Below are 26,946 nucleotides of genomic sequence, written 5' to 3'. Positions count from 1 at the left end.
TCTTAGGCCCTATTTTTAGAATGGAAGACCTAATGGTATTTTAATGTCTCTCTATATTCCCAGAACAAGTCTCGAGAAAAAAAATGTTACCTTTTGAAATTTAGCAAAGCTGGTGGGATTATCACCACTCCTCTGAGAAGCATTGTGTTAAAGAATGAATTTTGATTTACAGAATGTTAGTGGTAAAAGGACCATGAAAAATCAGCTCTTCCAAACCCCTCACTTTTCAAATGAGGAAGCTGAGTCTTGGTGTGAATGAACTGTTGGCGCAAGATTAGACAGTGAGAAGTGGCCAGTGTGAAAAGTTTAGGGGGACAGCTTATGCTTTATGGCAGAAAATGACTCTGGTAAGAGTCAATGACAAGAAGTCAGCTTCTGAATTAAAGACTCAGCTTAAGAACATGAAAACAGTCTGCTGGGCCCCTGCATGAACCTTCATTGCTCTTCCCAAAGAAGTTTCTGAGAGAAGATGTGGAGTGATCAAAGAATATGTGGGTTCAGAAGTGAGGAAAGGTCCAGGAATCACTTGGGAGAGTTGGGCCCCAAGTGTTACTCAACCTCACTGTGACTCCCCCATCCGACAATGTTGGATGAATTTTTCCCTCTGTAAATGGCCCCTGGAATTCCATCAATTAGAGATTCCTTTACTCCAGCAAGCAATCTTCTAATGATGCCAAAAACCTCTGGGAGGGTTAAGTGTCCATCTATTATTATGTACTACTCTGTGTTATCTTCCTCTCTTTTCTTTGAAAGTCTCATTGTGATCAGCTCACTTGGGGAACGTAGTTTTTTTTTTTTTTTAAAACATCTTTATTGGAGTATAATTGCTTTACAATGGTGTGTTAGTTTCTGCTTTATAACAAAGTGAATCAGTTATACATATACATATGTTCCCATATCTCTTCCCTCTTGCGTCTCCCTCCCTCCCACCCTCCCTATCCCCTCTAGGTGGTCACAAAGCACTGAGCTGATCTCCCTGTGCTATGCGGCTGCTTCCCACTAGCTATCTATTTTACATTTGGTAGTGTATATATGTCCATGCCACTCTCTCACCCTGTCACAGCTTACCCCTCCCCCTCCCCATATCCTCAAGTCCATTCTCTAGTAGGTCTGTGTCTTTATTCCCGTCTTGCCACTAGGTTCTTCATGACCTTTTTTTTTTTTTTCCTTAGATTCCATATAGAGGTATTTGTAATCAGAAAGAGAAATACAGTATGGGAACGTAGTTTTGATTGTAGGAAGGGAAGAAAATGTTGAGAAGCAAGTAATGCTCTTGTGGAGGTGGCTGTCCAGGTGGGGTGCTGGAGTGGGGTTGGGCAGGATGGTGTCAGTACACAGGTCAGGGACTAGGAGGCAAGGAAGAGTGCTGAAGCCAAGCCTAGCTTATTTTGTAGCTTTATTGTGGGCTGTCTCACACCTGGAAAAGAAAGAGAAATGCCTTCACTCTTTCCTAGTGTTCCTTAGCCCCTTAGGCAAATACTGACTCATTGAAGGTTAACTAGGAGTTTGTAGAGTGAAGGGAGAACTGTGTATATGGTTGGTCCATGGGAAAGTACATATCAAGTTTTGAACTAACCTTGAGCTATGCTTTTGGAGCATACATTCCTAAAGTAAGGACTCACATGTAATAGAGTAGTTAATCGTCCTCGAATCAGTCTGCCTGGGTTCAAATGCTGACTGTGGTACTCACTACCTCAGTGATCTTGGACAAGTCTCTTATATTTCCTGTGCTTCAGTTTCGTTTTGTGTGTATTAGGGATGATAGTAATGGTACCTATGGTACAGTACAGTACTATAGTGCTGTAGTGAGAAATGAATGAGCTAATGCATATGTAGTAGCACTTAGAGCCTAGCGAAGTATAAGTATTTGCATAGGAATTCTGTGTTCTCCACATTCCTCAACCATGTTCCCCAGTTTCGTTTGAGAAAATATAGTCTCTAACGTCTTTGGAATAAGATCTAGGAAAGGAAATCTTTAAAAAAAATGTTATTTAAGCGTTACTTTCCATCCTATGAATATCTCATATATTTCCTGAATGGCCGTCAGGTGTCCTCTTTACACTGAAACACTTGCCTGGACTAATTCATATTATATGTTCTAAAGCGAATTCTTTCAAATGCAAAACATCTTTCCACATCTTCACTAACAAATTTAGCTACATATTAATGTAGTTATGTGAATATCAGGATTCTAAAAGATAGTTTTAAGGCGAGTTTCTGAGACGGTCAAAAGTGTTTGTATCTGAATGTAACTGTTGAGTACCCCTTTCTCACATTTTCATATAACAAGAGCTCACTCTCAAGATTCTTTCACAGACTCAATCACTTCTATTTTAACTCAGTGACTGGCGCATCCCATTATCTTTCTGTGGTCTATAGAAATTTGAATGGGGAATTATAATTACGCTTTAAAGTTCTTAAAGCCTAATTATTAGGTCCTTATATGAGAATAGATGATATGCAACAGTAGATAAAGCGTGGATTGAAAGTTAAAACATCTGGATTCTCTTCCCGCTTCTTCCATTAGGAAGCTCTGTGTGTCTCAGAATCTCCATGAACGTATCTTAAATGGAGGATTTGAATGAGGTGCCGTTTAAGGTTTCTTACAGATCTGATACTGTATGATCCTGCAATAGCTTATTGACCCTACATTTGTGAAGTGTGTGCTTTGCTTTGACTGACATGTATATTTTCTTTCCCAGTTTTCTTAAAATCATTTGAGATGCCTTTGCTAGATGACCAGCCAGGGTGAGAGATGCAGTCTATAGCTGCAAAGTAGAAAAAGCCGCTTGGGTCTGCAAGAGAACCAGTCCATGGCCTTGACATTGCAGCATCCCTGCCCCCAGACACAGAGCCGCGGATCCAGGAGTGTTTGATTGAATGTTAGATGAATAAAGACAAACTCCAGGGCATCATTACTTTACTGCTAATGGACAGTTGTTTGTGTTTTTCTATTTTGCAGAAGATAACATAGAAATGAAAAGATAAAACTGTACAAGTTTTCAGAGTTGCCATTTGTTTGTATAATATTTTCTTTTCCAGGGAGGCAGTGGAGGCTAAGGAACAGCTTTCTCTCTGGCTGCCTCTCAGAGGTACTTTGAATTTCTCAAACGGATGATAAAGAAATGAGATTAACCTATTTTGTGACCTACTTCTGCCTTTCCATTTTGGGGGCATTCATTTCCATGTTTATTTACTCCTTTTGATAGTAAGTAGAGCTCTGTTTTGGTTGACAGGTTTACTTTAGCACAAGAAATCTCAAAAAAAAAAAAATCATTTGGGATAAATGCTTCCACAAGAGGCAGTTAGATGATCTGTTATGGAACTAGCTTATTCCCTCTAGAATCATGACAGTAGGGTGGCTGAAATCCTTGTTATAGTGTTGAAGGTAGAAGTTCAAGTTGTTGACTGTAGTAAATATAAATTAAGATAATATTGCAGCACTGGTGGCCAACTTTTCTTTAGCTTAATTATTATTTTGAGAAATAGTCTGTAAAAACATTAATTTTCACCCTTCTCTTTTCTTCTAGTCATGGACTCCTGCCCTGTAGGTCCTTCTGTGAGTCTGCAAAAGAGGGCTGTGAATCAGTCCTGGGGATGGTGAATGCCTCCTGGCCCGATTTCCTCAAATGCTCCCAGTTTAGAAACCAAAGTGAAAACAACAATGTCAGCAGGATTTGCTTCTCACCACAACAGGAAAAAGAAAAGCAATGTAGGTGTCTGCATTTTGTTGCATTTTTTGAAGTTTTTTATTGAAGTGTACCGTCCATGAAAGGAAGTATACAAATAATGTGTACAGTACAACAGATTTTAACAAAGTGACCAGACCCATGTAACCAGCACCCAGATCAAGAAATAGAATATTAACAGCATCCCAGAAACACAAGCCCCCTCCCAGTGACCTGATCCTCTCAAAAGAGACCTCTATGCGGACTTCTATCAGCTTAGGTAATTCTGCCAACTTCTGAACTTGATATCAACGGAATCATACAGTATGCATGCCTTTTGTGTTGAACTTCATTTGTTCAACATTATGTTTGAGAGATTCACTGTATTTTCATCTTCTTGTGGTTCATTCATTCTCATTTTTATGGTATTCTCATATATTTTCCATCACGGTATATTTTTCTGTTCTACTGTTGATAGACATTTGAGTTGTTTCCAGCTACTGTGAATGGTGATGCTGTGACTATTCTTATACATGTCTTTGATGGAACATGGTTATGTATTTGTTCAGCAAAAAAGTTTTTTAAAGTGGTTGTTTCAATTTATACTTCTCCCAGCTGTGGGTGAAAGTTGCAGTTGCCCCACATCCTCCCCAACACTTGGTATTGCCAGTCTTTTTAATTTAGCAATTCTGATGATAGTATTGTGGTATCTCTTTGCAGATTTAAGTTGAATTTTCCTAATGAATTGGATTGCGTTTTCAAAATGTTTTGGTTACTTAAATATCCTTTTTTGTGAAGCGCCTGTCAAAATATTTTGCCCATTTTTGATTGGGTAGTCTGTCTTTTTATTCTTGATTTGTGGTTCTTTAGGCATTCTGGATATAAGTCATCTGTTGGATATATGTACTGTCTGTGTGGCTTGCCTTTCCTGTCTTTTATTATGTCTGTTATGGAATAGAAGGTTTTAATTTTAATGGGTCTACATTATCAAGTTTTTCTGATCCTCAGTTTTCTAGACTCTCCTGGTACAGTGTGTAAGAGCCTCTTTCTAAATTATGAGGAAGGCTCTTTGGCTTTCACACATGAGTTACATGTGTAACTGGAGTTACATTTGCCTGGAGCTTTGAGTTATCTTTTTCTAGGAAATTGAGCTTAGTTGAAAGCCATCCAATTCATTGTCCTTATAGTTACTTCTCAAACACTTGGTAAATTACCCCATTCAGTGCATTCCTTTCCATAGGTGGACTATTCCAATTCACCTCTGTTAAGGGTTTTAGCAATTGGACCACCCCCTTATACCAGGGAATGTCTATCTCTACCTTCCATCAATGATGACAACTTCGCTGCCATCCCAGCAATGAGTAATCCAGATCAATAACCCCATCATATCACATGCTTTCTTGGACCACTTCTGCAGCTGTCACAAGCTGGGTCTTCCAGAAGCAGCCACTGAGATGGGGTTTGTTGTACAGGGTATTTATTAAGTATCAGCACTTGTAAAGGAGGGAGAGAAAGCAGGATTGGGTAGAGGTAGAAGTTGAAATGTGATCCAGGCACACTGAAGCTTGGCTAAATCCATGGGGAGCTCTGGGGCACATATGGCCTGAGGGAGTTGTTCCATGTTGGGTCCAGACAGCCGGGTCTTTATATCCCCACAACCAGCCACTGGTTGTGGTCCTTCCTGGGAAGGGTGTGCCCTTGGGTGAGGCAGCTCTCTGCGGTTGAGGCTAAACTTGAAGGATCTAAAGGCTGTTGGCTGACAGCAGGGGGCAACAGGTCCTGTCCTGAAGGGCAGGCACGTGGAGTGGGAACAGACCACCTTGATCCAGTCAGAGACTGAGCTGATTTTGCTTGGTGTTTATAAGGCAGTGTTGGTAAGGCTCCATCTCCCTCTGGTTTGTTTCCATTCTGAGGGTGCACTTCTCCAGTGAGCCTTACTGAGAAACCAAGGTGTTTACTGCATTCTGCTCCTCCTTGGCAGTCCCTAGTTGTAATGTTTTTCTTCTCAGAATAAGATTGCTGGATTTCCACTTGGCTTTGCAGAGGTGTTCTGCCTCTTTAGCTTCTGGCTCTTTACCGCAAATGCCTTGAGGGGAAATCCTTCCATGTGATAGGCCCACTTCTCTGTGTCTCCTTTCCCGCTATGTCCTTGGCCCATTAATACCCTGCTCCTCTGGCAGCACCAAAACTCTGATTTTTGTCTCTCCACCCCCATGGGATTGCCAAAAGCTCTGCTGGCTTCTCTCCCTCTTTGCAGTGGCCCTGTGTCCAGGTTCTCAGTTTCTAGCACCATGCCAAGAATTGGCAAGATCCAAGGGGAAAAAGCATCCATAGAATGTAGACTGTTTGTTCTGCAGTTGTCTTCTCTCTGGGATCTCAGCCACTCACCTCCTGATAGTCTCATCAGCTATCAGAGGCCTTTAAACAGATGTTTCTTGTGTTTTATCTGGCTTTTCTAGTTTTACTTGATGGGGGGGGGGGGGGGGTTGCATTGACCTATCACAGGTTACTACATCCTAGCCAAAAGTAGAAGTTTGTTTAATTTCTTTTTAACACACTGTTTAGTGGAGGTCTGCTGCTAAATTACGATTCCCTCCAAAAGGTTGTATATAGCACTAAGCCACCAGAAGGATGAGTGAGTGTATCTGAAAGAGAAGCCCCTTGATTCTTTTCTTTTTCAGCTACATTTGCCCCTGTTTTGATAAGAACACTTTATTAGTGCTCATTTGGAAAATGTTGCCTGTTGATACAGGATTTAGGAATCCACTGAGAAAATTTGAAAATAAAAATCATCAGTATTCCTTAACACGATGGTCCAAAAGTATCAGTTCTTAAAGATCAAAGTAACATCAGTATTCTTTAATAGCTCCAGATGAAATGCCACCTCACATAGGTTCCCCAAATATCAGAAAATAATACACATCTTCTGATCTTGGAAAAGATTGATGACTTTGGAAAAGATCTTGGAAGATTGATGAAACATTTATATTAAAAAACGTATGTTTTAAGAGAACAGAAATTTCCTAAATACACTCATCTGAGATTCTCTATTTGTCAGTCTTTTTTTATAATTCTTGATTGTACTATTTTTTCCCATGTAGAATTAATTCTCTGAAAATGGGTCTGATAATTGGTGTTTGATGCAGTATTTTCCTAGAATTTGAAATAATTTTTCTGTCTCATGCTTGATGGATAAACAGGATGCTAACCATCGTAGATGTATTCATGGGTCATGTGCTAGGGAGAAAGCTACTGTTAGCTGTGATCTTTGTGTAAGCATAAGAATATAATTTCTAGGGACTTCCCTGGTAGTCCAGTGGTTAAGACTCTGTGCTTCCACTGCAGGGGGCACGGGTTCAATCCCTGGTTGGGGAACTAAGATCCTACATGCCGCATAGCACAGCCAAAAAAAAAAAAAAAAAAATGTATATATATATGTGTGTGTGTGTGTGTGTATATATATATATATATATATATATATATATATATATATATATATATATATATCATCTTAATCATATAAGGGTTTATGTTGTAGGGCCAGTTATGAATATAACTAATGAAGTCCTTTTCTCATTTTTTCATTTATTCAGTAAATATTCATTGAGTACCTACTCAGTTCTGAGCATTATTCCAGGTAATCTGAAAAAATTAATTACAGTGACCATAATATTGGTTTACATCCCTCTAGTGTGGTAGTTCTCAACCAGAGATGATTTTGCAGCCTCCACCTGGGAACATTTGGCAATGTCTATAAACATTTTAGTTGTCACAGCTCTGGGGACAGAAAGAGTTGCTACTGGCATTTAGCAGGTAGAGACCCACTATGCTGTTAAACATCCTGCAATGCACAGGGCAGCTTCCCACAGCAAAAAACTATGTGGTCCCAAATGTCAATAGTGCTGCTTTTGAGAAACCCTGGTTTGGGCTTGATGCTTTGCAAGGTACTTTCTAGTAGTAGTAGTAATAATAATAATAATGATAGTAATACCTATCATGCTTCCTACCTTTAAGGAGTGTTAAACCTAATCTGGTATACCTATATGTGAGAAACAATGTAAAAAGAACATTAATGACTCCATCTAAACATGCTGTCAGATAGAAACTATAGAGAAACACAGGTTAAATGTCAATGGAGCAGAAGTGGAGTCAATCACATAAAGGAGTTCTGGATGTTTGAAAGAGGAAGGGTCCCACTTGGCACAGAGGAAGCCAGGAGGTGTTCTGGGGTAGGCATTCAGCACTGTGAACCTGTGTTGCGTGACAGGTGCCAACTTAGCCTGTGAAACAAATGATGATTAAAAGTTGACTCCCATCTTAGTCTTCTCCTTCCAGCTTGTCAAATCATTTGCCCCAAGAAAACAGTAACCCCCTTTTACGTTATGGACCCCATTCTCCTTTCCAAAGTGCTTTCACAGCTGTTAGCTCACTTTGCTTCCAGAGTAAATCTCTGAGGTATTATCATCTTCATTTTATAAATTAGGAAACTGAGGTTCAGGAAGATAATTCCAAAGTTGTTTTAAATCAGTCCCCCTGGCTCTGTCTTCATCCTGGGACCATCCTGGGATTCAATTATTAATCCTTGAATGTTACCCTCTGTTACAGCCCCCTTCTCACAAGAGTTTTCAAAATGTCTTTTCAGACTGAGTCAAGCCAAAACTCACAACTTGTAACAGCTGCTTTTCCCAGCGCACAGCTCTGTAAATTCAATTCATCTTCTCGAAGCATCTTTTAAATCAGTCATAACTCCAAAGATATTTTGTTCTCATATAGAAGGATACCCAGTCGTCTTATCCTTTCTATCTTATATTGATGCCAGCTCCTGTAAAGTAAATAATGTGCTAACGTGATAGTGCTGTGGGAACTATTCTTCAGAGGTTTTCAAAATAAACATTTGTGTAGGTTTCCATAGTTGAGTTGTGAGAACTCAGAGGGCTAAAAGTCAAGGTCCGTCAGTCATTCTGAGCTTTCTGACTAATCCTTTACCTTGTCTGAAATCGTATATGGAAAGTAGTTATGAAATAGTTTTTCTGTGGGTCTAAAGAGATCTCTGCTGCCATGAAAGAAACTTCAGCTATTCATTCTTTCATTTTCCTCTTCCTTTTCCTAGTATCTTATTTGCTTTCCTAGCTTTGGTTGCTGACAGCAACCACTTCAGTGTATTAGCAGCAAAATTGTAGTCTCAAGATCTTGGTAAAATATATACTCTGAATTTCTCCTATTGAATTGTGAATTCACTCGGGAAAATTATTCAGTACTCTTTTTTTGAGGTACTTAGTGTCAATATTTTGCCAGAGATAGATGATTATAGATAGCATGGTGGAGTTACTAAAAACTAGCCATGCACTTTTCATTCCAATGAACAGTCAAATATAATGAGGTTTTCCTAGAACTTCAAATTTCCCAACATGTATAATTTTAAATTATTTAAAATTTAAATTATAAAAACATTTTCTTTCTTCCATATGTAGATGCTTCTTTTAAGGGCACCAAACTTAGATCTGAAGACTTGTTTTTCAAGCCCTGGGTATTTTGTTTAATTACTGTGTGGTCTTCAGCAAGTTTCTTAAACCCTTTTTGCTTCTCTTTCCTCAGTTTTACAATAGGAATAATAATACCTGGGGGCAGGGGTAGAACAGTTTTATGGGGTAAATGAGGTAATGTATTTGAAAGAATTTTGGAAGCCATAATGCATTATGCAAATGTAAGTGCTTCAATCCAACAGACATTTAGAAGCATGTTCTATGGACCACATAGTTCACCAGGAACTGGAAAGGGAAGATGGCATGCATATGTTTAAAGTGCTCATAGGTCAGTGGAGAGATAGACAGATAAGCACAGAGGCAGAGCCTGAGACAAGGATTTGAGCACAAATCTTATATTTGGGAAAGGCATGGAAGAGTGGAGGAGTGGGATGGTGGTTCAGGGAAAGGAAAGTGGCCACTAAAGGTAAAGTGAATCCAGCTACCATCGTGGGTAACTGGAGCTTAATTTCACAGGCAAATCTGGGAAATAGTGCATAACATATGACTCAGAACTACCCAACTGGAGGGGTGAGGTAGCTGGGGGATGCCCTTCCTTCCTTTAGCCTTTGAAACTGATAGGATCTACTATAGCCCATAAGTACTATGTTCTGTAGGAGCAGAGACATGGGATTGTGCAGGAGGCAATACAAAACTTGGCTGCGCCCTGCAGTGGAAGGCTTTCATCCTTGGTGATTTCTCCTTCATCTATAGCACTCTCTTTTCTTTTGGTTTCTAAAACACTGCTCTGTTTTGGTCGGCTTCCTACCACTCTGGCCACACTCTAGTCTATCCTTTCCTTCTACTGACCCCTTAAATATTGGTATTCCACAGGATTCTAGTCTCAACCCTCTTTCCTCAACATTCTATACATTTTCTCTGGGAAACCTCATACTTGCTTGTGGCCATGTAAGTACTGATGACTCTTAAATCTGTATTTCATCCCCAATTTTATTCCACTTCCCCGAGCTTCTGACTCATATTCCGAAGTCCTTGCTCCAAACTCTCAAGCAAAGCTACTATTTCCCAGGTCTCCAGGGACTGTCATGCATGTTGCTGAATTCCATGGGAAGTGCTCAGTTTTCCCCTGACTGTACGTCCTGCAGCATTTGCCACATTTAATCACTCCCTCCTCCCAAGATAAACTCTCTAGGCTTCCAGGTAGGTCTTCCTTCTACTTTGGCCACTTATTTTCAGCCTCGTTTGATATTTCCTCCTCGTTTCTCTCTAAAAGCTGGTGTGCCCCAGGGCTCAGTCCTTGGATCTCTCCTCTTTTTGGTGACCTAATTCAGGCTCATGACTTGAGATACCACCAGGCACTGACATCTACCAACATGCCTCTCAAGCCTGCACAGCCTCTGAACTCTGGACTTGCATACACACGTATGCTTGTGGTATGCACACACACCACCTTCTAGTTATTTCCACCTGAGTGTCTACAAGGTGTGTCAAGCATAATGGGTACTACCCTGGTATTGCCCCACACCTGCTCCTCTCCCAGCCCTCCCCACCTTAGTAAATAACAACTTCACTCTTCTGGTTGCTCCAGCCAAAGACCTTGGGTTGTCCTTTACTCTTCTTTTTCTCTCCCATACCATATCTGATCTGTCAGAAATCTTACTGTCTCTACTGTCAAAACATACACATAATCCAACCAGTACTCACCACCTCCACAACCACTACCCGGCTCAAGTCACCTCAACTCCTGCCTGGATTATCCTTCCAGCTCCTTATTAGCATCCTTGCTGCATCCCTATGCCCCGGCAGGCTATTCTCCATAGAGAAGCAAAAGGGATCTTTTAAATGTTCACATCTCTCCTCTCCAAGTTTTCCCATCTCCCTCAGTATAAAAGCCATCATCCTTACAACCTTCAGGGCCCTCAATCAGTATCATTGCATCACACAACTCCAGGGGAGCATCAGTCACACAGAATTCAAGGTAAACAATCTCCTGGAGTTGTACACCTGCCCTACATTACCTGGCCCCCATCACCTCTCTGACTTCTCTCTGATAACTTGCCTTTTAGCTCTTAAGGCTCCCGCTACTCTGCCTGCATTGCTCTTCCCCCCGAGATCCCCTCTCAGTTCTTTTAAGCACCTGTCTGTTGGGCTGTAACATAGGGCATGTTAGGGACAGTGGCCAAAGATGAGGGAAGGAAGAGAAACTATGTGAGTAATGGTTGTCATTATTGTTGTGGTTATTTGGGCGGTGATAGAGCTGAAGACTTGGAAGAATTCTTAATAAACTGTATGATCAACTTGTCTGGTACTTGAATTTCATTTGGCTGTGAATTGACACTTGGAAGGTTTTAAAAATCATTTAATGTCCCTAATAACTTCTTTCCATCTGTGAACCATGAGAAATGCTCATCTTGTGGATTTCCAATGTTTTTCTGTGAGAGCCACAGCCTTGTTTTCACTTCGCTCTGCCACATGCCCAGCATAAAGAAGCAGTGCCAAATAAAACAGATTTCTTGTTGAGCCTAAATACTACCTGTTCTCTTTGGGCTCAGTAGTTTCTTGTTTATAGATCATTTGAGATTAGGTTTCTGTTTTCTGCCAGATACTGCTTTGGTTGCGGTTGGCACAGTGGTTCCTAAAACTGAAATATAGAGGTGTCCTTTCCTCACCTGCATTCATTCATTCTTACTCTCTTTTCAAGTTAGCTGCATGGCTTAGAGGTTGAGAACTCAGAAACCCAACATCACAGGTTGATCCCTGTGCGTCTTACAGAATATTATTTTGTTCAGTGGCTGGAGACCAAGGGCATTCACATTTTGTTCAGTATTGTGCCTTGCAATCAGAAATTCACATTGGTGGTCTTACCGATTACAATAAAATGCAGGAATTTTTAGCAACAAAGCAAAAGTCTGTTTTTTTCAATTTATGTAGCTATAAATTCATAGCTCTAGGCCTATTTTGGTCAATAAGCAGTCTGACCACTCCAGCAAGAATGCCAATAATTCACATCCTGAACAATTCAAAACATGACCTATTTTAATTCTGTATTCAACTTTATATCCCCATGGTGGTCAATTTAATCATAGCAGATACATCTTTATAGAACCAGGTAGTTGGTTTTTTGTTTGTTTGTTTGTTTTTTAAGAAAACTGCCTTTATTCTATTAGTAGTTGGAGAAATTAACTGGTACAAAAAAAGAGTTTAGTCAGCTGGAGAGGAGAGGGAAACCAGGGGCGACCCAAGGGAACTGGTGAGTCCTCTGGGAGGGAACCTGGTTACAGTAAGAAAGAGCACCGTGAACTAGAGCCAGACCCTGCCGTCCAGGTGAGACAGGTTATACCACCTTCTGAAGTGTCTAAGTGCCTCAGGCATAAAACCAGACTCCTATTTACTTAACCCAGCTCTGGGCAAGGGGGTACTGGAATAAGTGGGGCCGAAAAGGGGTGACATGACCATTTTTTATCAGAGAAACTAACAAAACGGGAATTTAAAAAATGAATTTTCCATCTGACTTTATTTTCAAATACGCTTTCTTTTTAGAAAAACAAAAAACAATACACTTTCTGTGGGGATGACAAATATCAGTATTCGGAAATCCAATTATACAAACCATACCACACCTAGTCTGGTGTAGATATATTTATTTTTGGTAACATACATTAAGTGGCACTAATTACACTGGATGGGTTTTTCTTCACATAATAAAAATATTACCTTAGTTCTGCTTCATATTTGTCTCCAAAAATTCCCAAGGTTGGATACTACCTATGTCCTTTTGGTGGACATAACTCCTTAAGCTTAATCAGTTCTCCTTGAAATTGAGCTACAATGATGTGGCAATTTCCTGGTAATTCAGATATCCTAGAGTTTGAACTCTACACCCTGGGCCATCCACTGAAACTAATGCGTGATTCAGAATTATCACATGAAAGTCTGAATCTCTTCTGAAATTACGACTTCATTATGCCAAATAGCATCATGATCTTCATAACTTAAATTCCATTGAGCTCAGCAATTGGGAAGTAATTGCGATCTCCATTTTCATCTGCTCAATCCATATGTTTATTTTGTGTCTGAACCCCTGTGCACATTTAAACAAAATGAGCAAAATTCTTATTGAGGAGGCAGTGTAACATAGTATTTAGAGGTATGGTCTTCCAAATATTTTTGCTTGTGTAAGCCTAAAAGGACTTTGAAAATTTATGTACCCCTCACACAATGTTATCAATAAGTTAATATCTTTTAAAATTTAAATAATGAATGTAAATAGTTGACAAAGAACACGATCTAAAGAATATTATAATAATTGACATTTTATTTTATTTTTTAACATCTTTATTGGCGTATAATTGCTTTACAATGTTGTGTTAGTTTCTGCTGTATAACAGAGTGAATCAGCTACATGTATACATATATCCCCATATACCCTCCCTCTTGCATCTCCCTCCCACCCTTCCTATCCCACCCCTCTAGGTGGTCACAAAGCACTGAACTGATCTCCCCATGTGATGCAGCTGCTTCCCACTAGCTATCTATTTCACATTTGGTAGTGTATATATGTCAATGCCACTCTCTCACTTCGTGCCAGCTTACCCTTCCCCCTCCCCGTGTCCTCAAGTCCATTCTCTATGTCTGCATCTTTATTCCTGTCCTGCCTCTAGGTTCATCAGAACCATTTTTTTTTAGATTCCATATATATGTGTTAGAATACGGTATTTGTTTTTCTCTTTCTGATTTACTTCACTCTGTGTGACAGACTCTAGGTCCATCCTCCTCACTACAAATAACTCAGTTTCGTTCCTTTTTATGGCTGAGTAATATTCCATTGTATATATGTGCTACATCTTCTTTATCCATTAATCTGGCGATGGACACTTAAGTTGCTTCTATGTCCTGACTATTTTAAATAGTGCTGCAATGAACATTGGGATACATGAATCTTCTTGAATTATGGTTTTCTCAGGGTATATGCCCAGTAGTGGGATTGCTGGGTCATATGGTAGTTCTGTTTTTAGTTTTTTAAGAAACCTCCATACTGTTCTCCATAGTGGCTGTATCAATTTACATTCCCACCAGCAGTGCAAGAGGGTTCCCTTTCCTCCACACCCTCTCCAGCATTTATTGTTTGTAGATTTTTTGATGATGGCCATTCTGACTGGCATGAGGTGATACCTCATTGTAGTTTTGATTTGCATTTCTCTAACGATTAGTGATGTTGAGTATCCTTTCATGTGTTTGTTGGCAATTTGTATATCTTCTTTGGAGAAATGTCTATTTAGATCTTCTGCCCATTTTTGTTTTGTTTTGTTTTTTTTAAACATCTTTATTGAAGTATAATTGCTTTACAATGGTGTGTTAGCTTCTGCTTTATAACAAAGTGAATCAGTTATACATATACATATGTTCCTATATCTCTTCCCTCTTGCATCTCCCTCCCTCCCACCCTCCCTATCCCACCCCTCTAGGTGGTCACAAAGCACCGAGCTGATCTCCTTGTGCTATGCGGCTGCTTCCCACTAGCTATCTATTTTACATCTGGTAGTGTATATATGTCCATGACACTCTCTCACCCTGTCACATCTCACCCCTCCCCCTCCCCATATCCTCAAGTCCATTCTCTAGTAGGTCTGTGTCTTTATTCCCATCTTGCCACTAGGTTCTTCATGACCTTTTTTTTTTTTTTTTCCTTAGATTCCATATATATGTGTTAGCATACTGTATTTCTTTTTCTCTTTCTGACTTACTTCACTCTGTATGACAGACTCTAACTCCATCCACCTCATTACAAACACCTCCATTTCATTTCTTTTTATGGCTGAGTAATATTCCATTGTATATATGTGCCACATCTTCTTTATCCATTCATCCGATGATGGACACCTAGGTTGCTTCCATGTCCTGGCTATCGTAAACAGAGCTGCAATGAATATTTTGGTACATGACTCTTTCTGAATTATGGTTTTCTCAGGGTATATGCCCAGTAGTGGGATTGCTGGGTCATATGGTAGTTCTATTTTTAGTTTTTTAAGGAACCTCCATACTGTTCTCCATAGTGGCTGTATCAATTTACATTCCCACCAACAGTGCAAGAGGGTTCCCTTTTCTCCACACCCTCTCCAGCATTTATTGTTTCTAGATTTTTTGATGATGGCCATTCTGACCGGTGTGAGATGATACCTCATTGTAGTTTTGATTTGCATTTCTCTAATGATTAATGATGTTGAGCATTCTTTCATGTGTCTGTTGGCAATCTGTATATCTTCTTTGGAGAAATGTCTATTTAGGTCTTCTGCCCATTTTTGGATTGGGTTGTTTGTTTTTTTGTTATTGAGCTGCATGAGCTGCTTGTAAATCTTGGAGATTAATCCTTTGTCAGTTGCTTCATTTGCAAATATTTTCTCCCATTCTGAGGGTTGTCTTTTGGTCTTGTTTATGGTTTCCTTTGCTGTGCAAAAGCTTTTAAGTTTCATTAGGTCCCATTTGTTTATTTGTGTTTTTATTTACATTTCTCTAGGAGCTGGGTCAAAAAGGATCTTGCTGTGATTTATGTCATAGAGTGTTCTGCCTATGTTTTCCTCTAAGAGTTTGATAGTGTCTGGCCTTACACTTAGGTCTTTAATCCATTTTGAGTTTATTTTTGTGTATGGTGTCAGGGAGTGTTCTAATTTCATACTTTTACATGTACCTGTCCAATTTTCCCAGCACCACTTATTGAAGAGGCTGTCTTTTCTCCACTGTATATGCTTGCCTCCTTTATCAAAGATAAGGTGACCATATGTGCGTGGGCTTATCTCTGGGCTTTCTATCCTGTTCCATTGATCTATATTTCTGTTTTTGTGCCAGTACCAAACTGTCTTAATTACTGTAGCTTTGTAATATAGTCTGAAGTCAGGGAGCCTGATTCCTCCAGCTCCATTTTTCGTTCTCAAGATTGCTTTGGCTATTCGGGGTCTTTTGTGTTTCCATACAAATTGTGAAATTTTTTGTTCTAGTTCTGTGAAAAATGCCAGTGGTAGTTTGATAGGGATTGCATTGAATCTGTAGATTGCTTTGGGTAGCAGAGTCATTTTCACAATGTTGATTCTTCCAATCCAAGAACATGGTATATCTCTCCATCTATTTGTATCATCTTTAATTTCTTTCATCAGTGTCCTATAATTTTCTGCATACAGGTCTTTTGTCTCCCTAGGTAGGTTTATTCCTAGGTATTTTATTCTTTTTGTTGCAATGGTAAACAGGAGTGTTTTCTTAATTTCACTTTCAGATTTTTCATCATTAGTATACAGGAATGCAAGAGATTTCTGTGCATTAATTTTGTATCCTGCTACTTTACCAAATTCATTGATTAGCTCTAGTAGTTTTCTGGTAGCATCTTTTGGATTCTCTATGTATAGTATCATGTCATCTGCAAACAGTGACAGCTTTACTTCTTCTTTTCCGATTTGGATTCCTTTTATTTCTTTTTCTTCTCTGATTGCTGTGGCTAACACTTCCAAAACTATGTTGAATAATAGTGGTGAGAGTGGGCAACCTTGTCTTGTTCCTGATCTTAGTGGAAATGGTTTCAGTTTTTCACCATTGAGGACAATGTTGGCTGTGGGTTTGTCATATATGGCCTTTATTATGTTGAGGAAAGTTCCCTCTATGCCTACTTTCTGCAGGACTTTTATCATAAATGGATGTTGAATTTTGTCGAAAGCTTTCTCTGCATCTACTGAGATGATCATATGGTTTTTCTCCTTCAATTTGTTAATATGATGTATCACGTTCATTGATTTGCGTATATTGAAGAATCCTTGCACTCCTGGAATAAACCCCACTTGATCATGGTGTATAATCCTTTTAATGTGCTGTTGGATTCTGTTTGCTAGTATTTTGTTGAGGATTTTTGCTTCTATGTTCATCAGTGATATTGGCCTGTAGTTTTCTTTCTTTGTGACATCTTTGTGTGGTTTTGGTATCAGGGTGATGGTGGCCTCGTAGAATGAGTTTGGGAGTGTTCCTCCCTCTGCAACATTTTGGAAGAGTTTGAGAAGGATAGGTGTTAGTTCTTCTCTAAATGTTTGATAGAATTCGCCTGTGAAGCCATCTGGTCCTGGGCTTTTGTGTGTTGGAAGATTTTTAATCACAGTTTCAATTTCAGTGCTTGTGATTGGTCTGTTCATATTTTCTATTTCTTCCTGGTTCAGTCTCGGCAGGTTATGCATTTCTAAGAATCTGTCCATTTCTTCCAGGTTGTCCATTTTATTAGCATAGAGTTGCTTGTAGTAATCTCTTATGATCGTTTGTATTTCTGCAGTGTCAGTGGTTACTTCTCCTTTTTCATTTCTAATTCTATTAATTTGAGTCTTCTCCTTTTTTCTCTTGATGAGTCTGGCTAATGGTTTATCAATTTTGTTTATCTTCTCAAAGAACCAGCTTTTAGTTTCATTGATTTTTGCTATTGTTTCCTTCATTTCTTTTTCATTTATTTCTGATCTGATCTTTATGATTTCTTTCCTTCTGCTAGCTTTGGGGTTTTTTTGTTCTTCTTTCTCTAATTGCTTTAGGTGCAAGGTTAGGTTGTTTATTCGAGATGTTTCCTGTTTCTTGATGTAGGCTTGTATTGCTATAAACTTCCCTCTTAGAACTGCTTTTGCTGCATCCCATAGGTTTTGGATCGTCGTGTCTCCATTGTCATTTGTTTCTAGGTATTTTTTGATTTCCCCTTTGATTTCTTCAGTGATCACTTCGTTATTAAGTAGTGTATTGTGTAGCCTCCACGTGTTTGTATTTTTTACAGATCTTTTCCTGTAATTGATATCTAGTCTCATAGCGTTGTGGTCGGAAAAGATACTTGACATGATTTCAATTTTTTTAAATTTACCAAGGCTTGATTTGTGACCCAAGATATGATCTATCCTGGAGAATGTTTCATGAGCACTTGAGAAAAATGTGTATTCTGTTGTTTTTGGGTGGAATGTCCTATAAATATCAATTAAGTCCATCTTGTTTAATGTATCATTTAAAGCTTGTGTTTCCTTGTTTATTTTCATTTTCGATGATCTGTCCATTGGTGAAAGTGGGGTGTTAAAGTCCCCTACTATGATTGTGTTGCTGTCAATTTCCCCTTTTATGGCTGTTAGTATTTGCCTTATGTATTGAGGTGCTCCTATGTTGGGTGCATAAATATTTACAATTGTTATACCTTCCTCTTGGATCGATCCCTTGATCATTATATAGTGTCCTTCTTTGTCTCTTGTAACAGTCTTTATTTTAAAGTCTATTTTGTCTGATATGAGAATTGCTACTCCAGCTTTCTTTTGATTTCCATTTGCATGGAATATCTTGTTCCATCCCCTCACTTTCAGTCTGTATGTGTCCCTAGGTCTGAAGTGGGTCTCTTGTAGACAGCATATATATGGGTCTTGTTTTTGTATCCATTCAGCCAGTCTGTGTCTTTTGGTGGGAGCATTTAATCCATTTACATTTAAGGTAATCATCGATATGTATGTTCCTATTCCCATTTTCTTAAATGTTTTGGGTTTGTTATTGTAGGTGTTTTCCTTCTCTTGTGTTTCTTGCCTAGAGAAGTTCCTTTAGCATTTGTTGTAAAGCTGGTTTGGTGGTGCTGAACTCTCTCAGCTTTTGCTTGTCTGTAAAGGTTTTAATTTCTCCATCAAATCTGAATGAGATCCTTGCTGGGTAGAGTAATCTTGGTTGTAGGTTTTTCTCCTTCATCACTTTAAGTATATCCTGCCACTCCCTTCTGGCTTGCAGAGTTTCTGCTGAAAGACCAGCTGTTAACCTGATGGGGATTCCCTTGTGTGTTATTTGTTGTTTTTCCCTTGCTGCTTTTAATATGTTTTCTTTATATTTAATTTTTGATAGTTTGATTAATATGTGTCTTGGTGTGTTTCTCCTTGGATTTATCCTGTATGGGACTCTCTGTGCTTCCAGGACTTGATTAACTATTTCCTTTCCCATATTAGGGAAGTTTTCAACTATAATCTCTTCAAATATTTTCTCAGTCCCTTTCTTTTTCTCTTCTTCTTCTGGGACCCCTATAATTCGAATGTTGGTGCGTTTAATGTTGTCCCAGAGGTATCTGAGACTGTCCTCAGTTCTTTTCATTCTTTTTTCTTTATTCTGGTCTGCATTAGTTATTTCCACCATTTTATCTTCCAGGTCACTTATCCGTTCTTCTGCCTCAGTTATTCTGCTATTGATCCCATCTAGAGTATTTTTAATTTCATTTATTGTGCTTTTCATCGTTGCTTGGTTTCTCTTTAGTTCTTCTACGTCCTTGTTAAATGTTTCTTGCATTTTGTCTATTCTATTTCCAAGATTTTGGATCATTCTTACTATCATTATTCTGAATTCTTTTTCAGGTAGACTACCTATTTCCTCTGCATTTGTTAGGTCTGGTGTGTTTTGACCCTGCTCCTTCATCTGCTGTGTGTTTTTCTGTCTTCTCATTTTGCTTATCTTAGTGTGTTTGGGGTCTCCTTTTCACAGGCTACAGGTTTGTAGTTCCCGTTGTTTTTGGTATCTGTCCCCAGTGGCTAAGGTTGGTTCAGTGGGTTGTGTAGGTTTCCTGGTGGAGGGAACTAGTGCCTGTGTTCTGGTGGATGAGGCTGGATCTAGTCTTTCTGGTGGGCTCGTCCACGTCTGGTGGTGTGTTTTGGGGTGTCTGTGGCCTTATTATGATTTTAGGCAGCCTCTCTGCTAATGGATGGGGTTGTGTTCCTGTTTTGCTAGTTGTTTGGCATAAGGTGTCCAGCACTGTAGCTTGCTGGTCGTTGAGTGAAGCTGGGTCTTGATGTTGAGATGGAGATCTCTGAGAGATTTTCGCCGTTTGGTATTACGTGGAGCTGGGAGGTCTCTTGTGGACCAGTGTCCTGAAGTTGGCTCTCCCACCTCAGAGGCACAGCCCTGATGCCTGGCTGGAGCACCAAGAGCCTTTCATCCACACGGCTCAGAATAAAAGGGAGAAAAAATGGAAAGAAAGAAAGAAAGAGGATAAAATAAAATAAAATAAAGCAATTATAATAAAAAATAAGCAAAAAAAATTATTAAGAATAAATTTATTAAGAAAAAAATTTTTTTTTAATTTTTAAAAATAGATTTATTAATTTTTTATACTAAAAATAAGAAAAAAATTATTAAGAAAAAATTTATTAAGAAAAAAAATTTTTTAATTTTTTAAAATAAAAAAAATGAAAAAACTTATTAAAAAAATTTTTTTAAAATTTTTTAAAAATAGAAAATAAGGAAAAAATTATTAAGAAAACATTTATTAGGGAAAAAAAAATTTTTTTTAAGCAAAAAAAAAAAAAAAAAAAAACGGACGGACCTAACCCTAGGACTAACGGTGAGAGCAAAGCTATACAGACAAAATCTCACCCAAAAGCATACACATATACACTCACAAAAAAAGGAAAAGGGGAAAAGTTAATATATCCTGCTCCCAAAGTCCACCTCCTAAGTTTGGGATGATTCGTTGTCTATTCAGGTATTCAACAGATGCAGGCACATCAAGTTGTTTGTGGAGCTTTAATCCGCTGCTTCTGAGGCTGCTGGGAGAGATTTCCCTTTCTCTTCTTTGTTCGTACAGCTCCCGGGGTTCAGCTTTGGATTTGGACCCGCCTCTGCATGTAGGTCGCCTGAGGGCGTCTGTTCCCCGCCCAGACAGAACGGGGTTAAAGGAGCAGCTGATTCGGGGGCTCTGGCTCGGTCAGGCCGGGGTGAGGGAGTGGTATGGAGGAGGCGGGGCGAGCCTGCGGCGGCAGAAGCCGGCGTGACGTTGTAGCAGCCTGAGGCGCGCCGTGGTGCGCTCTCCCGGGGAAGTTGTTCCCAGATTACGGGAGCCTGGCCGTGGCGGGCTGCACAGGCTCCCGGGAGGGGCGGTGTGGAGAATGACCTGTGCTCGCCCACAGGCTTTTTGGTGGCGGCAGCAGCAGCCTTAGCGTCTCATGCCCGTCTCTGGGGTCCGCGCTGATAGCCGCGGCTCGCGCCCGTCTCTGGAGTTCGTTTAAGTGGCGCTCTGAATCCCCTCTCCTTGCACGCCGCGAAACAAAGAGGCAAGAAAAAGTCGCTTGCCTCTTCGGCAGCTGCAGACTTTTTCTCGGGCACCCTCCCGGCTAGTTGTGGTGCGCTAGACCCTTCAGGCTGTGTTCACGCAGCCAACCCCAGTCCTCTCCCTGGGATCCGACCGAAGCCCGAGCCTCAGCTCCCAGCCCCCGCCCGCCCCGGCGGGTGAGCAGACAAGCCTCTCGGGCTGGTGAGTGCTGGTCGGCACCGCTCCTCTGTGCGGGAATCTCTCCGCTTTGCCCTCCGCACCAATGTGGCTGCGCTCTCCTCCGTGGCTCTGAAGCTTCCCCCCTCTGCTACCCACAGTCTCTGCCCACGAAGGGCCTTCCTAGTGTGTGGAAACCTTTCCTCCTTCACAGCTCCCTCCCACTGGTGCAGGTCCTGTCCCTATTCTTTTGTCTCTGTTATTTCTTTTTTCTTTTGCCCTACCCAAGTACGTGGGGATTTTCTTGCCTTTTGGGAGGTCTGACGTCTTTTGCCAGTGTTCAGTGGGTGTTCTGTAGGAGCAGTTCCACGTGTAGATGTATTTCTCATGTATCTGTGGGGAGGAAGGTGATCTCTGCGTCTTACTCTTCCGCCATCTTGCCCCTTCCCCCTCTCTGCCCATTTTTGGATTGGGTTGTTTGTTGTTTTGATATTGAGCTGAATGAGCTGCTTGTAAATTTTGGAGATTAATCCTTTGTCAGTTGCTTCATTTGCAAATATTTTCTCCCATTCTGAGGGTTGTCCTTTTGTCTTGTTTATGGCTTCCTTTGCTGTGCAAAAGGTTTTAAGTTTCATTAGGTCCCATTTGTTTATTTGTGTTTTTATTTACATTTTGCTAGGAGGTGGGTCAAAAAGGATCTTGCTGTGATTTATGTCATAGAGTGTTCTGCCTATGTTTTCCTCTAAGAGTTTTATAGTGTCTGGCCTTACACTTAGGTCTTTAATCCATTTTGAATTTATTTTTGTGTTTGGTGTTAGGAAGTGTTCTAATTTCATTCTTTCACATGTAGCTGTCCAGTTTTCCCAGCACCACTTATTGAAAAGGCTGTCTTTTCTCCATTGTATATTATTGCCTCCTTTATCAAAAATAAGGTGACCATATGTGCATGGGTTTATCCCTGGGCTTTCTATACTGTTCCATTGATCTATATTTCTGTTTTTGTGCCAGTACCATACTGTCTTGATTACTGTAGCTTTGTAGTATAGTCTGAATTCAGGGAGCCTGATTCCTCCAGCTCCGTTTTTCTTTCTCAAGATTGCTTTGGCTATTTGGGGTCTTTTGCGTTTGCATACAAATTGTGAAATTTTTTGTTCTAGTTCTGTGAAAAATGCCAGTGGTAGTTTGATAGGGATTGCATTGAATCTGTAGATTGCTTTGGGTAGTATAGTCATTTTCACAATGTTGATTCTTCCAATCCAAGAACACGATATATCTCTCCATCTGTTTGTATCATCTTTAATTTCTTTCATCAGTGTCTTATAGTTTTCTGCATACAGGTCTTTTGTCTCCTTAGGTAGGTTTATTCCTAGGTATTTTATTCTTTTTGTTGCAGTGGTAAATGGGAGTGTTTCCTTAATTTCTCTTTGAGATTTTTCATCATTAGTGTATAGGAATGCAAGAGATTTCTGTGGATTAATTTTGTATCCTGCTACTTTACCAGATTCATTGATTAGCTCCGATAGTTTTCTGGTAGCATCTTTAGGATTCTCTATGTATAGTATCATGTCATCTGCAAACAGTGACAGCTTTACTTCTTCTTTTATGATTTTGATTCCTTTTATTTCTTTCTCTTCTTTGATTGCTGTGGGTAAAACTTCCAAAACTATGTTGAATAATAGTTGTGAGAGTGGGCAACCTTATCTTGTTCCTGATCTTAGTGGAAATGGTTTCAGTTTTTCACCATTGAGAACGAGGTTGGCTGTGGGTTTGTCATATATGGCCTTTATTATGTTGAGGTAAGTTCCCTCTATGCCTACTTCCTGGAGAGTTTTTATCATAAATGGGTGTTGAATTTTGTTGAAAGCTTTTTCTGCATCATTGAGATGATCATATGGTTTTTCTCCTTCAATTTGTTAATATGGTGTATCACACTGATTGATTTGCATATATTGAAGAATCCTTGCATTCCTGGGATAAACCCCACTTGATCATGGTGTATGATCCTTTTAATGTGCTGTTGGATTCTGTTTGCTAGAATTTTGTTGAGGATTTTTGCATCTACGTTCATCAGTGATATTGGCCTGTAGTTTTCTTTCTTTGTGACATCTTTGTGTGGTTTTGGTATCAGGGTGATGGTGGCCTTGTAGAATGAGTTTGGGAGTGTTCCTCCCTCTGCTATATTTTGGAAGAGTTTGAGAAGCAAAGGTGTTAGTTCTTCTCTAAATGTTTGATAGAATTCGCCTGTGAAGCCATCTGGTCCTGGGCTTTTGTTTGTTGGAACACTTTTAATCACAGTTTCAATTTCATTACTTTTGAGTGGTCTGTTGATATTTTCTATTTCTTCCTGATTCAGTCTTGGAAGGTTGTGCTTTTCTAATAATTTGTCCATTTCTTCCAGGTTGTCCATTTTATTGGCATATAGTTGCTCACACTAAACCCTCATGATTCTTTGTATTTCTCCAGTGTCAGTTGTTACTTCTTTTTCATTTTTAATGCTGGTGATTTGAGTCTTCTCCCTTTTTTTCTTGATGAGTCTGGCTAGTGATTTATCATTTTGTTTATCTTCTCAAAGAACCAGCTTTTAGTTTTATTGATCTTTGCTGTCATTTCCTTCATTTCTTTTTCATTTAGTTCTGATCTGATCTTTATGATTTCTTTCCTTCTGCTAATTTTGGGTTTTTTTTGTTCTTTCTCTAATTGCTTTAGGTGTAAGGTTAGGTTGTTTATTTGAGATGTTTCTTGTTTCTTGAGGGAGGATTGTATTGCTATAAACTTCCCTGTTAAAACTGCTTTTGCTGCATCCCATAGGGTTTTGGGTCGTCGTGTTTTCATTTTCATTTGTTTCTAGATGTTTTTTTATTTCCCCTTTGATTTCTTCAGTGATCTCTTGGTTATTTAGTAGCATATTGTTTAGCCTCCATGTGTTTGTATTTTTTATAGTTTTTTTTCCTGTAATTGATACCTAGTCTCATAGCATTGTGGTCAGAAAAGATACCAGATACGATTTCAGTTTTCTTAAATTTACCAAGGCTTGATTTGTGACCCAAGATATGATCTATCCTGGAGAATGTTTCATGAGCACTTGTGAAGAAAGTGTATTCTGTTGTTTTGGGATGGAATGTCCTATAAATATCAATTAAGTCCATCTTGTTTAATGTGTCATTTAAAACTTGTGTTTCCTTGTTTATTTTCATTTTGGATGATCTGTCCATTGGTGAAAGTGGGGTGTTAAAGTCCCCTACTATTATTGTGTTACTGTTGATTTCCCCTTTTATGGCTGTTAGCATTTGCCTTATGTATTGAGGTGCTCCTATGTTGGGTGCATAAATATTTACAACTGTTATATCTTCTTCTTGGATTGATCCCTTGATCATATGTAGTGTCCTTCTTTGTCTCTTGTAATAGTCTTTATTTTAAAGTCTATTTTGTCTGATATGAGAATTGCTACTCCAGCTTTCTTTTGATTTCCATTTGTGTGGAATATCTTTTTCCATCCCCTCACTTTCAGTCTGTATGTGTTCCTAGGTCTGAAGTGGGTCTCTTGTAGACAGCATATATATGGGTCTTGTTTTTGTATCCATTCAGCCAGTCTATGTCTTTTGCTTGGAGCATTTAATTTGTTTACATTTAAGGTAATTATCGATATGTACGTTCCTATTACCATTTTCTTAATTGCTTTGGGTTTGTTATTGTAGGTCTTTTCCTTCTCTCGTGTGTCCTGCCTAGAGAAGTTCCTTTAGTATTTGTTGTATAGCTGGTTTGGTGGTACTGAATTCTCTTAGCTTTTGCTCATCTGTAAAGGTTTTAATTTCTCTGTCGAATCTGAATGAGATCCTTGCTGGGCAAGTAATCTTGGTTTTAGTTTTTTCCCTTTCATCACTTTAAATAGGTCCTGCCACTCCCTTCTGGCTTGCAGAGTTTCTGCTGAAAGATCAGCTGTTAACCTTATGGGGATTCCCTTGTATGTTATTTGTTGCTTTTCCCTTGCTGCTTTTGTATTTAATTTTTGATAGTTTGATTAATATGTGTCTTGGCATGTTTCTCCTTGGATTTATCCTGTATGGGACTCTCTGTGCATCCTGGACTTGATTGACTATTTCCTTTCCCATATTAGGGAAGTTTTCAGTTATAATCTCTTCAGATATTTTCTCAGACCCTTTCTTTTTCTCTTCTTCTTCTGGCATCCCTATCATTCGAATGTTGGTGCATTTAATGTTGTTCCAGAGGTCTGTGAGACTCTCCTCAATTCTTTTCATTCTTTTCATTCTTTTTCTGTATTCTGCTCTGCGGTGGTTATTTACACTATTCTATCTTCCAGGTCACTTATCCGTTCTTCTGCCTCAGTTATTCTGCTATTGATTCCTTCTAGAGAATTTTTAATTTCATTTATTGTGTTGTTCATCATTGTTTGTTTGCTCTTTAGTTCTTCTAGGTCCTTATTAAACGTTTCTTGTATTTTCTCCATTCTAGCCAAGATTTTGGATCATCTTTACTATCATTACTCTGAATTCTTTTTCAGGTAGACTGCCTATTTCCTGTTCATTTGTTTGGTCTGGTGGGTTTTTACCTTGCTCCTTCATCTGCTGTGTGTTTCTCTGTCTTCTCATTTTGCTTAACTTACTGTGTTTGGGGTCTCCTTTTCACATGCTGCAGGTTCGTAGTTCCTGTTGTTTTTGGTGTCTACCCCAGTGGGTAAGGTTGGTTCAGTGGGTTGTGTAGGCTTCCTAGTGGAAGGGACTCGTGCCTGTGTTCTGATGGATGAGGCTGGATCTTGTCTTTTTGGTGGGCAGGACTGTGTCCGGCAGTGTGTTTTGGGGTGTCTGTGACCTTATTATGATTTTAGGCAGCCTCTCTGCTAATGGTGGGGTTGTGATCCTGTCTTCCTTGTTGTTTGGCATAGGATGTCCAGCACTGTAGCTTGCTGGTTGTTTAGTTGATCTGGGTCTTAGGGTTGAGATGGAGATCTCTGGGACAGCTTTTGCCATTTGATATTACGTGGGGCTGGGAGGTCTCTGGTGGTCCAATATTCTGAACTCGGCTTTCCCACCTAAGAGGCTCAGGCCTGACACCCAGCTGGAGCACCAAGACCCTGTCAGCCACACAGCTCAGAAGAAAAGGGAGAAAAAAAAGAAAGAAAGAAAAAATAAAATAAAATAAAGTTATTAAAATAAAAAATAAAAAAAATTATTAAAAATAAAAAAGTAATAAAAACTTAAAAAAAGAAAGTAGAGAGCAACCAAACCAATAAACAAATCCACCAATGATAACAAGTGCTAAAAACTATACTAAAAAAAAAAAACAAACAAAAAACTGGATAGACGGAACCCTAGGACAAATGGTAAAAGCAAAGCTATACAGGCAAAATCACACAAAGAAGCATACACATACACACTCACAAAAAGAGAAAAAGGAAAAGTATATATATATATATTAAAAAAAGAAAAGGAAGAGAGCAACCAAATCAATAAACAAATCTACCAATTATAATAAGGTCTAAATACTAAACTAAGATAAACATAAAACCAGAGACAAATTAGATGCAGAAAGCAAACCCCAAGTCTACAGTTGCTCCCAAAGT

General features: G+C 39.3%; 1 protein-coding gene across 1 annotated transcript in view; it reads left to right on the top strand.

The window, feature by feature from the left end:
- Window positions 1-26,946, top strand: part of CORIN (corin, serine peptidase) — a 286,147-nt gene that overhangs the window by 106,716 nt on the left and 152,485 nt on the right. The window contains exon 5 of the mRNA XM_061191367.1: window positions 3,531-3,712. Within this exon, the coding sequence (XP_061047350.1) occupies window positions 3,531-3,712 (182 nt within the window). The remainder of the gene's footprint in view (window positions 1-3,530; window positions 3,713-26,946) is intronic.

The sequence above is a fragment of the Eubalaena glacialis genome, chromosome 5 (assembly GCF_028564815.1).
Source record: "Eubalaena glacialis isolate mEubGla1 chromosome 5, mEubGla1.1.hap2.+ XY, whole genome shotgun sequence".
In the NCBI taxonomy this organism is placed as follows: domain Eukaryota; kingdom Metazoa; phylum Chordata; class Mammalia; order Artiodactyla; family Balaenidae; genus Eubalaena; species Eubalaena glacialis.
The sequence above is the reverse complement of the archived record's forward strand: the minus strand, read 5'-3'. Positions and strand labels throughout refer to the sequence as shown.